This window comes from Zootoca vivipara, chromosome 6 (genome assembly GCF_965207765.1).
Source record: "Zootoca vivipara chromosome 6, rZooViv2.hap1.1, whole genome shotgun sequence".
Taxonomy (NCBI): domain Eukaryota; kingdom Metazoa; phylum Chordata; class Lepidosauria; order Squamata; family Lacertidae; genus Zootoca; species Zootoca vivipara.
Window position 1 is genome coordinate 21732874 of NC_142589.1, and position 12902 is coordinate 21745775.

The 12902-nt window shown below is 44.9% G+C and overlaps 1 protein-coding gene and 1 non-coding gene across 2 annotated transcripts; both read right to left on the reverse strand.

Moving 5' to 3' along the window:
- Window positions 1–522: 522 nt before the first annotated feature.
- CAMK2N1 (calcium/calmodulin dependent protein kinase II inhibitor 1) lies at window positions 523–5976 on the reverse strand. The gene is made up of 2 exons (XM_035119682.3): window positions 5214–5976; window positions 523–1515 (listed from the first exon to the last, which is right to left on the reverse strand). Exons 1-2 carry the CDS (start codon window positions 5380–5382, stop codon window positions 1445–1447), a joined length of 240 nt encoding a protein of 79 aa, XP_034975573.1. The 5' UTR covers window positions 5383–5976; the 3' UTR covers window positions 523–1444.
- Window positions 5977–11118: 5142 nt separating this feature from the next.
- Window positions 11119–11191, reverse strand: TRNAN-AUU (transfer RNA asparagine (anticodon AUU)). Its single transcript has one exon. It is a non-coding gene; the product is annotated as a tRNA-Asn (tRNA).
- Between the last annotated feature and the right edge of the window lie 1711 nt (window positions 11192–12902).

The window sequence follows — 12902 nt, forward strand, 5'->3', positions numbered from 1 at the left end:
CCCTGTGCAAAGGAGTGCAACATACACGATATTTATAAGTAAAGGAAACAAGACTACCCATTGAAAGGTCATTCCAGAGTTTATGCGAAGAGAACGGCAAAAAAATATTTCCTCACTTGAAGAGGCATTTCCCCTCTTGTTTTGCAGGTCATGCAAAAATACCGTAAGTAAAATTGAAGTACAATCAGGAGAACCAGAAAGGAAGAAAGGAGAAAATGGAGGAGACTCCGAAAGTCACCTTCCCATAGGTATTGTGTGTATGTCACGTAAAGAGTCAGTAAAGAGCCTTTATAAAGAAGAGGATTATTCAGGTACAAAAATGCAACTTTACGTGGACTCAAAATCACAAAAATGGGAAAAGGGAAAAAGAATAATGCCTTTTGGCATTTCAAAATATTTGGCACACTTCTCACTGTATTGTGGTTCGAGTGGGGATTTTTGCAGGGTGGGGTGTTGTCTATGTGGGGTTTTTTTTTAATCATACTCTGTGACAGAGAATAAAGTCACCATTTTTAAAAAGAAAAGAAAAGAAAGAAAGCAGTTGCTTGCTTGTGGTCATTAGAAAAAGCGATGCACATCTTTTGTTTTTTCAGCCCCCATTTCACATATAAAATTAAATTTCTCTATTTCCTTAAGAACAATTGCCTCCTGCAACAGTGAAATACCAGATTTGCAATCTGTTTTCAGAAAATAATAATACTGAGAGAATTTCTTCCCTGTAGAATCCCTTCCTTAGAAAAAAGTTTTGGTTCCGTACATTCCGTTGAAACTTTAAAAGGTAGCTAGAATTAAATATAGATATAGATATAGATGTTTATAATTATAACTATATATCATTATTTCCCCCTCCCTTTCCCCACCCACATTCATGAATACAGACATTTTCTTTTATAAAAAAATGGAGATGGAGAACATATTGTATGGAAATGTATGGAATTGTTTTTGCAAGATTTTACCATGTAAACAAGTGCTTGTTCAGAACAAGTATAAACAGTGACACTTCCCAAGGTTTCCAAGAAAACACTGCTAGATTCCCTGCCTTTTTCTGTTCTGTATGTTTAAGGGACTTTTTAAAATCCAAATTCCCAACTACCCATCATCCAGAGGGAAAAAGGGGGGGCATCAGTCTTAATTTAGACAACTGAGCTCTTCTTCGTACATTTCAATTTGTACGGTTTGCATTTTGCAGTTCCTGGAATCTAGTTGGGCTTGGATTTATTTATTTTATCTTTTCACACATGAGTAAAACTGCTTTCCTCATCTCACATCGTCTGCCTCTGAGCCTGCTCCTAAGGATTTCGCAAGATGGGTCACAGGATAGCAAGGAATAACTTCAAAGTGCTATTAGTTTCCTTGCCTTTTTTTGTTTTGTTTTTAACCCAATAATAAAAGGTCAATCATTTTCTTTCCCCCTCCTTTTCACTCAGTGTCTCTGTGGAAAGATTTAAACTCCCGGAGGTGGTTTCTCTGAAATGTTTTTGAGGACATCGTCAATTCTGTCGTCTTCAATGACAACTGTAAGCAGAAAAAAGAAAAGAAAGCAGAGCATTTAAGATCCTATGAAGCTTCCATTATTTAGATTTTAATTGCTGACATCACCCTATAGTGAGAAGGCACGGAGTGGGGTGGGGCTTTAAAATGGGAGATAAAATGAGAAAGGGACAAATGCGAACCAGAGAACTGAAGTTCTGTAGCTGACATTCCAAAGGAATGAGCTCTGGATCAGACTAACCATTTATCCCAGGTCTTGTAAAGGAGAATTACCTGGTGGATTTGTCCCATAGGGCATTAGTGGGAGTGAAAGTGTGTGTATTTACATCCATTTACTCACCTTGAAAATCATCATTTATCATTTGCAATTATTTTTAATCCCTCTTCCCCGCAAAATAATAATAATAATAATAGTAAAATCTCCAGTCACACTATGTTCAATAGGGGATCATTACCTAGTGAGTGAAATTAGAGTTGCAGTCACAAAACGTTTTTTATTTGTGACTCAGAAAATCTGCTGTCACCCTCCCCATGACTGTAGGGTGTACAAACACACACACACTCTCTTATCTGAAAATATGATTTCAGTCCAAATATGTGCTTTTCTTTCCAGAGGAGTGCCTGCAAAGTTTATCGCTGAGAATCTGCTCTTTCAAAGGTCACAAAATCTACAACCTCAAAGGTGATATATAGAGTATCAAATTAAGATTCTTCTTTGTAAGCAAAACAAAAATGCACTGACCCCCCCCCCAAAAAAACATGCAAATGAAGTTCCAGGTTGGCTAGTGCCATGACTATCCTAAAATTAACTCCAGAATCAGAAGCACAAAGAGACCACACACACACACCCTTCAACTCATTATAATTAAGCCCTAATTATGTTGGGTGAGACCCTCCAGTCTCAAGGGAAAATGTAAGCGAGTCGAAACAGACAGCTGTACATGGAAAGGGTCTTTTGATGACCTCTGTCTACTGGGGCACTATTTTCCTTCCTCCACTGCCCCCACCTCTCTGTTGCTGTTGTTGTTTAGTCATTTAGTCGTGTCTGACTCTTCGTGACCCACCTCTCTAAAATCTTGTAAATTTGAACGCTGGTACCTCCAACCCACTTCCTCTCTCCGCCAAATAATTTGACAGAAGTGAACTGGATCTAAGGATTCAAGAGGAGGCAGGGGTCCAGCCTTTCAAGCATACATTTCCCAACTCACCACCTGGAGCAGAGTGCTGTGCAACTCCAAGTCCTACTAGCTTTACTTCAATAAGAATCTCAAGTGGAACCCGCTAGGGACCTGCACATGGGTGAAAGGGGTGTCATGGCTTCTGTGCAGCGGGCCCACCTTGTTGGAGTGGGGTCCAACACCCCCCCCAAAGGATAATGGCCCAGTCTATAACCTCACACCTCTATATTATTGTATTTCCAGACAGTCATGCTGTTCCAGCAAAAACAACGGAATAGACCTGTGGCACCCGAAAGGCTTACCTATTTATTTTTGCATAAGCACTGCGCACCAAAACAAACTGAAGTGCTACAAGTCTCTTGATCATTTTAAACGTTGTTCTTGACCATCAGCAGCCAAAGTTGTAAGTACCTCACCATACCACCACAGCCTTCCTTCCCTCACTGCCTAATTTGCCCTGCATTTTAGATTGTAAGCGCCTAGAGGACAGTGACTGATCTGGGCAAACTATTTCTCTCTCTCTCTCCACACTTCAAAGAAGTGTGACTAGCCCAAGGTCACCCAGCAGCTGCATGTGGAGGAGCGGAGACGCGAACCCGGTTCCCCATATTACGAGTCTACCGCTCTTAACCACTAAACCACACTGGCTCACTTCACAGAGTGTTTGTTGTGGGGGAGGAAGGGAAAGGAGAATGTTAGCCGCTTTGAGACTCCTTCAGGTAGTGATAAAGCGGGATATCAAATCCAAACTCCTCCTCTCCCTCTCCCTCTCCCTCTCCCCCTCTCTCTCATATGCTAACATACACTGAGGACACCAGCAGGAGAAGAAGAACTTCCAATTTTGGCAAATTCATTTGACTCCAGATATTTTTCCTTCACTGGGTCTTATAGGGGCTGTGAGAGATGGGAGCACATGGGAATGGGAGACATGCAGACTTATGCTCCATATTATTGACACTGCAGGAGGAGCTTGGGGGAAACCAGTTCTTCAGAAAATGAGCATAAGAAAGGTATGTGCATCATGGCCTTTTCTTGCACACAGAGAGGAGGGGTGATCTTTCACTCAGCACTTTGGCTCCATTGAAGCCCAGATCAAAGGCCCTTTCCCAGCACTGCTGCAGAGAGTGCAGCAGAAACTCTTCCTGGACAGGAGTTGCAAGCATTGGGCTTTAAATCCCACCTCCTCACCTGACCCTCACCTCACCCCATCTTTGGGAACGGGCACTCCTTTTATTTTTTTTAAGCTTCTATCCTTTTGACACACACAAGCACACATCCAGCCTGCCTTGAGCATGTTTCTTAAGATTAAATTGCCAGGTCGAGGACCCCAGGGATGGAAATGTGGATGGGGCGAACAGCTAAAAGTCTGCAGAGGGATGGAGGGAGACGGAGAGCAGAAAGGTTTGCATGGGCTTAGTGCAGAGGAAAGAAAAAGCGAGGGGGTGAACGGGTGCAGGATTAGGAAAGAATTAACAATTACAGATTGCGTATAGTGTCAGTCGTGGACCCACTGAAATGAGCGGACTACTTAAATCGATTCAATTCAGTAGGTCGTCTCTGAGTTTAAGCATAATAAGAACTATGGTGCAAACAAGTTTCACCCCAGCTGTTGTGCAAGAAGGAGGTTATGGAGAAAAAGATGGCTCATGTTTAAGAGTGTATTTATCTATTGGGGGGTTGCTTTAAGCCGGGGTCCTATCTAATTCAGAATCAGATACGGCCACAGGAACATAGAAACCCTGGAAGCTTCCTTATATCAAGTCAGGCCGTTGTTTGATCTAGCTCTATTACCTACACTGACTGGCAGCAGCTCTCCAGGTTTCAGATAAGAGAGCTCCCTACCCCTGCCTGGAGATGCCAAGAACTGAACTGGGGAACTCCTACACTGAAAGCAGATGCTCAATCTCTGAGCTGTGGCCCGTCCTCTAAAAACAAAGCAAAGATGCCCATCCTTGTGGTTCTAATCAAGGGGCCGGTTTTAACAGAAGCACTGAAAGTCACGTCGTTGGTCTATCTAGCTTAGTGTTACCTACACTGACTGGCAGGCTTTTGGACAGGGTACATTCTCAGCCCTACCTAGAGATATGGGAGAAGGGGGGAAAGAATGAACCCTGGACCTTCTGCATGCAAAGCAGCTGCTCTGTCGTTCCTCACTGCTGTGCTCCCAGCACATCGAGGAAATGGGGGGGGGTTGCTCCTATGGAACATGGTGAGGCTTACTCTCGAGTAAGCACACCTAGACTCCGCAGTGGGAGCTCGTGGGGGTGGAAGAACCCAGAAAAATTGCAATTAAGGATTTGTAACTATGGGGATGCAAGCTCTCACACGCCACCCCACTCTCGGAAAAGTTAAGAACTTCCACAACATTGGGGGGGAAAGGGGGTGCAGGGACTGGAGGAAGGCGCCCGCCAGCAATTTGCCTCAAAGCAATAGGGAGGCTGGGGTGCAGTTTCCAAGCGCGCCGAACGACATCCTCCCCATGGCTGCTGTGGGGGCTCCCCGTTACTCCGCGTCTACCCCGCATGGCTGCCCCGTTGCGCTCACCGCATTTGCTCCTGCCGATCTGCCCCAGCTTGGGGGGCCGCTTGGTCTGCCCCCCCGCGTAGAAGTTGTTGGTGTCCTGCAGGCGGCAGGTGAAGGAGATCTGCCCCACCTCGCCGCCGTCCCCATAGGGCCCGATCTTCTCCTCGCTGTAAGGCAGCACCTCCGACATCGTCGCTTCCACCGAGGCAGCTCCCGGGAGAGCGAGGCAGGCGGGCGAGACTGCAGCGGCGGCAAGTAGCAGCTCCGGGAGGGCGAAGTCCCTCAGGCAGTTCCCGCAGGGGTCGTCTCCGGGGTGCGGCTGGTGGCAGCAGTAGGATCAGGCGCGGGGGGAGGGGGGACGGGCGGGCGGCTGCTGGGGGGTTGCCCGCTAGGCTGCGGGTCCTTGCCTAGCCTGTTTTTGCCTGGGGCTTGCGCGCTCGCGGCTAAAGAAGGTGCGCAGGGAAGGTGCTCAGCAGACTGCCAGGCAAAGCCCAGCGAGGAAGAGACAGGAGAGGGAGGGGGAGGGAGGGAGGGAGGGGAGGAGAAAAAAGGCAGAGATCCTGGAAAAGCTACAGCGTCACTCAGAGAGGGAGGAGGAATGGAGAGAGTGAGAGTGAGAGATAGATGCAGCCTTGGAAAGTGCCTCACTCTTCTCTCATCCGTGTCTCCCTGCGCTCATCCGTGTCTCTGAGGAAGAAAAAGCGTCGGAAAATTCCTGCGCTCTCCTTATCTCGCGCGTTCATCTCGGACCAGCTGCTCGCACGTCTATTGCAACGACGTTGCTCTTACAGCCCATGCTTGCTTGTTTTGAACTGTTGCAGCTCAGCCTGTGACTCAGGAGACTAGCATGCTCACGTTACGGTTATTGCGAGCAGCAGCCAAAAATGCCCCTCTTTTTCGTCATTTTTTTCCCCCAAATGGAGAGGGGAAAGAAATAAAACAACAATACAGTAGTTTACCCTTTAAGAAACAGCAGCGGCAGCAGCAACAACTCAGGACACCCCTTGTCCTGCCTTGTTGTATTTGTTGGCCAAATTTCCACCAGCTGGCAAGAAAATAATGGTATTTGTTTTGCAATCTGCCTTTGCCGCCCTGTCAGCTCAGCATGCTCAGGGCAGTTTATGGTAACGGATATTTTAAAAACGAGTAAAACAACTTGTGTACGTGTGAGCGCACGCACGCACACATATTTATGCACTCCTTATTCTGTTTGTGTGATGAATAACTTTGCCAAATGCATCTATGGTGTTTTCAATGGCTGGTTTGGCAAGAAAATAATTGCATTTATTTCTATTGAAACTTTCCATTGCCACCCTTCAGTCCCACAATCCCAGAGTGGCCGGCAATAAATTAATTTAAATATAAATTATTAATATTATTATTATTAAAAAATTATAGCTCTCCTAATCCCTGTATGTGTTGCATTCCTTTGCCCAACGTATCTATTGCGCTTTTAGCAGCGCAGCTGGTTGTTGGGTTTTTCCCAAGGAAACAGCAGGTAAAATGACATGAAGCAAACATTAAAAAAAAAATTAAGTGCAACTCAGTACACAAAGCATAAAACAATCACAACAATTAAAGTTAAATAGCAGGAAACAGGAAATACGTGACAGCTTGCACAGAACCAGCGTTCCCCAATGGTTGCTGTCGGCAGGAGAAGCACACAGCCAGGGTCAACTCCCAGCTCTCACTCTCTGCCTCGTTCAGGCTAGCCTACCTCACAGGGTTGTTATGAGGGTAAAGTGGATGAGAAGAGAGCTATGGGTTATATCCAGTTCAGTTCTCCATGGAAATTATGGACCCAAGTTAGCCAAGTCCATTCATTTCTGTTGGGTAACTCTGAGAGGTACCAACATTGGCTACAATCTACAAGCACGTGAAAATGATCACCAGCATTTCGGGGACGGGGGACGGGACAGGATAATGTCATTTCCCAATACATCTTTGCATTTCTGCAGTACTCCGAATTGGCCAATCTGCTTGCCTTTCCCACGCAGCAGGGCTAAATTTAAAATGGAAGTTCATCCTTAAGACGCTGACCAGAGGTAGGGCCACTGTTCCATTGGCCTCAGTGTTTTCCACACTGGCTGGCAGCAGCTTCTCAGGGAGTCTTTCCCAGCCCTACCTGGAGATGCCAAGGATCAAACCTGAGACCTTCTACATGCAAAGCAGGTGCTCTGTCACTGAGCCACAATTCTCCCTCTAATGCCTTGTAATGTCATAAAGAAGAGGTTGTTCCAGGGCATGTTCAGAGTGCAGTGTTATGTTGTGAGCTGGACTCTCATCCCATGTTGCCTTCCCCGCTGCATGCATGCTGTGGCCGGGGAGACGGCAATTTATTAAGCACACCTGAAAGGAGCAAAGAAAGTCACTAGTTTGTTTATTTATTTGTAGGTTTACAAGCCCAAAGGTATGCTCCACTTCTCAGTCACCAGGTGGTTTCAAGAAAATAAAATTTAAAACAACACACACACACACACACACACTAAAAGCACAATCCATAGCAAAAAGAAAACACCCCAAAACACAGCAGGAGACAGCATGTGTGCCAAATCAGGACAACTAGCACCCTAAAAGCACAATGAAAAAGAAACCTGCTTTTACAGCACTTTTTGGCTGGCATAGCTGCTCTGAAGTCAGAAGTTCAGCCTTCGAATATCCATGGCAGAAATTATTAGCATTTATTCCATTTATACGCCACTCTTCCTCTTGGAGGAGCGCAGTGGGGGGCAGATACGGCAATGATAAAACACTTAAAAACTAACAACAGTGGAAACTGTTTGGAACCATTCTAAAAAACCAAAACATATTAAAGCATTTGCAACCAGTGATCTTGCGGAACAGTGTCTTTTAGCCATTAAATGCCGGGGGAAATAGGAATACTTTAAAATCCTTCCTGAAAGTCAATATTGAGGGAGAAAGATGAACTTCATTGGGGAGGCCATTCCTCAAATGGGGAACCGCCACCCCAAAGGCCCTGCACCACCACCACCAAGGCCTCACCTGCCAATCGTAGGGTATTCAGGTGATTGATATTGGGGAATTAGTTCTTTAAGGTACTTGGGTCCTAAGCATTTAGGGCTTTGTATGCTAGTTTTAACTCCTTGGATTTGGCCTGGTAGCTCACTGGCAAACCCCACATTCTGCATTCACTGCAGCCTCCTAACCATCTTCAAGGTGTGCATGTTCTTAATGAAATGAACATACAGAAATGAATCATGTTAGTACTTTGGTTGAGATTCCTGCATCACAGGGGGTTGGACTAGATTGCTCTTAGGGTCCCTTCCAACTGTACAATTCTATGGTTCTAGTGGAAACAGCTTGCACACAAAAAAAAGATATATATTGGTCAACACTGCATACAAAAAGTTGCATATTAAGAGAAATTTGCCAGGGAGTTTTCATGAGGTATCTGGAAATGGTTATGGAATTGAATTTAAGATTTGAAAGGGGGGAGGGGGACACAAAAATTGATGCATTGGTCCATTGTTACTTGCTGCAGTGAACTGAAATACAGTTTCTCCTTTGGCTCCGGGTTGGCTGTGTAACTTGAGAGATCCAGTGTCAGGATGGAATCCTCCTATGTAACTGAAAGGCATCGCTCACTGTGTTACAGCAAGGTGATGCAACCCCTTGTCTACCTGAGACATCAGTTTCAGTTGTCAGTTGTCAGTTTCCTACAGCCAGAAGTTAAAGGAAGCCAGGAGTTCTGTTCTTGGCCCAGCCTGGGTTGCCTTGCCCTGCCTCCATGTGTGGGAGATGTCACCTTATTCAGGAAAAGACCAATTTTTCTCTCTCCTGCCCTCACTCCAAGGAGCACAAGGTTGCCTATGTGGTTCTCCCTGCCCCCCTCAATTGACCCCCCACAACAACCCTGTAAGGAAAGTTACTCTGAAAGGCACTGAGTTCACTGAGGTCCTGCTACGAGAGACTTCTGGTGGTTCCTTCACTGCAGTTACAGGGAAGCAGGCAGAGGGCCTTCTCGGTAGTGGCACCTGCCCTCCCACCAGATGTCAAGGAAATAAACAACTATCTGACTTTTAGAAGACATCTGAAAGCAGTCCTGTTTAGGGAAGTTTTTAATGTTTGATGCTGTATTGTGTTTTTAATATTTGGTTGGAAGCCAACCGAGTGGCTGGGGAAACCCATTCAGGTGGGTGGGGTATAAATAATAAAAGGATTATTATGGTATTACAGACCCTCCAAGTGTCCCTAGTTTCCAGTGACAGTCCTGGATTTACAGAAGCTGTCTCAGTTTCTGATGTGATCCAATAATGTCCCACTTTCCGTTAGGGTGTCCCTATTTCCATCAGATAAATCCTGGAGGGTATGGAGTTATCCAACCCCCGAGCCATCTGAAGGCAGTCCTGTATAGGGAAGGGTTTTTTTAAAAATGTTTAATGTTTTATTATGTTTTTATATGTGTTGGAAGTCACTCAGAGTAGCTGGGGCAACCCTGTCAGGTGGGCAGGGTATGAAATTATTTTTATTGTGGAAAATGATGTCCCTATTTTAATCGGAGAAATGTTGGAGGGTGTGTTATTACTACTCATTGTAACAAGTAGAAGAATTAAACAGAAATGTTCGCTAGGTGGGCTCAAACTACCAACCTTTTGGTTAACGGCTGACCACACAAACTGCCCCACAGAGACATAATTGGAGACCAAATAAAGGCACTTAGGTGCATGGAGAAAGAGCCCAGATAAAAATTTCCTCCCTTCCTGGTTATCAAGTCAATCATTTGATCAGTTGGGAGGAAAATATAGCCACCCCCATCAGCTGATCTGCACATATCAACTGAAAAGAGAGCGCTGCTTGGTGTTTGGGGCGGGGAGAGTGGCAGGTCACACACCCTTTCTGCCCCACCCACCACTGATATGCACATACATGCACACACAAGGTGAGCCACCCCTGGGTCAGATACTTTCATCAATGTGCTTCCTCCTTCCTTCTCTTCCACAGAGAATTCAAAGTGCAGGTTTAAAGCTGTATAAAGCAATAGTTAAAATGCCTTTGACCACCTTGGGGGCATTGAGTTCACTCTGGGCATATGGAAAGAGCTGTTCTCTGCTGGCCGTTTTCCAAAGGCATAACAATATTTCCGCTGCCGATGGGCCAAAGTACAGCCATGATCTGGGAAGAGGAGCAAGCAAATAAAGGCTAGGTGAAGCAGCTTTCATTTCCACAGCACAGATCCATCCCAAGGGAAGGGGAGCTTCCCCACCTTACATCCCTTCAAACCTGGAGATATTCCTTTTCCCTGGAAATGTAATTGCAGGCTCTGATCCCTGACCCAACTGGAAGACTGTCAATAAGTACAGTATTTTAAATACACACTGGCAGCAGCACACCTCCTATTTACAGGCTGCTATCGCCTCTGGAGCCCTTTCATTTTCGCACAGGCACCGCAAATACGTCAGCTTGCAAAGTCTGGCACCTTTGGCCAACGCTGAAATTCGCAAGTTGCACCTACCCATCACCACAACAGATTCACGTGATTTAAATGAACATTAAAGCAAGAACTTCATGGGCTGGGGAGGAAAACCACCCGCAGAGTAGTGTTTTCCCACCCCAACCCCATCTCAATAAATGACGTACTTAGAGATGGAAAAGATGCGGAACAATTTCCCTAGGAGAAAAGGCTACAACAGAGGTAGCCAACATGATGCCCTCTAGTTTCGGTTGAACTTTCACTCCCATTGCTCATGACACAATTTGCATTTATACAGTATGTGTCGGTTCAAATTTAGAAACTAGGACCACAAATTAAATAGACATAAACCCATCTCCCCGCAGTGGCCAGGTGAGCTGTGTGCCCATTTAGTCTGCTGTCCAGGTTTGGGTGGGCATCTTAGAATCGTAGAGTTGGAAGGGACCACAAGGGTCATCTATTCTAGTCCAACCCCCTGCAATGCAGGAATATTTTTGCCCAACGTGGGGCTCAAACCCATGACCCTGAGATTAATAGTCTCATGTTCTACCGACTGAACAATCCCGGCATAGGCCTCCCTTCGTAAGGTTCTTGCTGTTTAAAGTGAACTTTGATTGTGGCAGCACCTACGTGTTCCCCCCTTTTTAAGACACCGTCTTATAACCTTTTTCCCTCAAAAAACCACAGGGTGGCTTATTTCCGGTGGGATGTCTTATTTTTTTCCCTCCTGCCGCAGCCGGCATTGCTGCTGCGCCTATCACTATGTCTTATTTTCGGGGCATGGCTTATATTCCTTGAATGCTTAAAAATCCTGCTATGGCTTATTTTATGACTACGTCTTAAAATAGGGGAAACAGGTACACTTGGGAACTCCCTGCCTATTGACATCAGACAAGCACCTTCACTGTACTTTTTTCAGCACCTGCTAAAAATATTTCTGTGTAGACAAGCCTACCCAGATATGTAGAACATTTCAAGCTTTTTTTTTTAGTTTATTGCTTATTTTAAATTTTTTAAAATGTTTTAAATAGGTGTTCTTTGTTGCTGTTTTTACTGTTGTTGTTTTTTTTTTTTTACCAATAATGTTATGGCTTTCTTCTCTTTGTAAACAATCAAGGGGTGTATGGCTTTTATGAAATGAATAAAATAAATAAACGAGACGTCCCTTCAAAATAGAGGAGGCATAGGAATTATGATTATCGGACTCCGTGCTAGGGAAAGATTCCATCATTAGGAAGAGAATTGGGAATAAAACTGCCAATATCACAATGCCATTATACAAATCTTTGGTGCAGCCGCATTTGGAATACTGTGTGCGGTTCTGGTCGCCTCACTTCAAAAAGGATATTCCAGAGTTGGGAAAAGTTCAGAAAAGTGAGGTCAAAATGATCAAGGGGATGAATCGACTCCCCTATGCTGCAGCAACTAGGACTCTTTCTTTTAAAAAAGCAAAAAAAGAGGTGAAGTCTATAAAATAATGCATGGCATGGAGAGAGGAGAGGGACATTTTCTCCCCCCATAACACTAGAACTCGCAAACAGCCAATGAAGCTGAATGTTGTAAGATTCAAGACAGGTAAAATAAAGTCCTTCTTCACACAGCACAAACTATGGAACTCCCACCCCCAGGAGGCAGTGAAGGCCACCAAATCAGATGGCTTTAAAAAGAGGATTGCACAAATCCATGGGTGGTTAGCAGTGCTGGATTCACGTATAAGCTAAACAAGCCATAGCTTAGGGCCCCACTCTCTGGGGGGGGGGGGGCAAAAAAATTAAAAGAATAAAAACTGGATGTATATTTCCAAAATACAAGATAAAAACAAATAAAATAAAACCTACATACAACAACAGTGTTTTGTGTTGTGTAGGCTCCTATGATGTAAGTAATGGGCCCTGCCTGCTAGTCTGCTCCCTAAAATATCACTGGTTTGCTCATTTCTATATATAGGGTGCCTACATTCTGCATGATAAAATACATATTTTGTTATGTGCGAATGGCTTTAGATACCTATTAGGTCCATAAATTACCATATAACATATATTCAACACAAAAAACAGCGGCAATTTGTTGTTGACAAAGGACAGCTGGACATAAAGGGCCCTATTACCTTCAGTAGCTTAGGGCCTCATCAAACCTAAATCCGGCCCTGGTGGTTAGGCTATCTGGCTACAAGCCATGATGGCTATTGCTCTGCCTCTACCGCCAGAGGCAATAAATGCTTCTGTACACTAGTTGCTGGAAGCCACAGGAGGAGAAAGTGCCCTTGCCTGCGTGTTGCT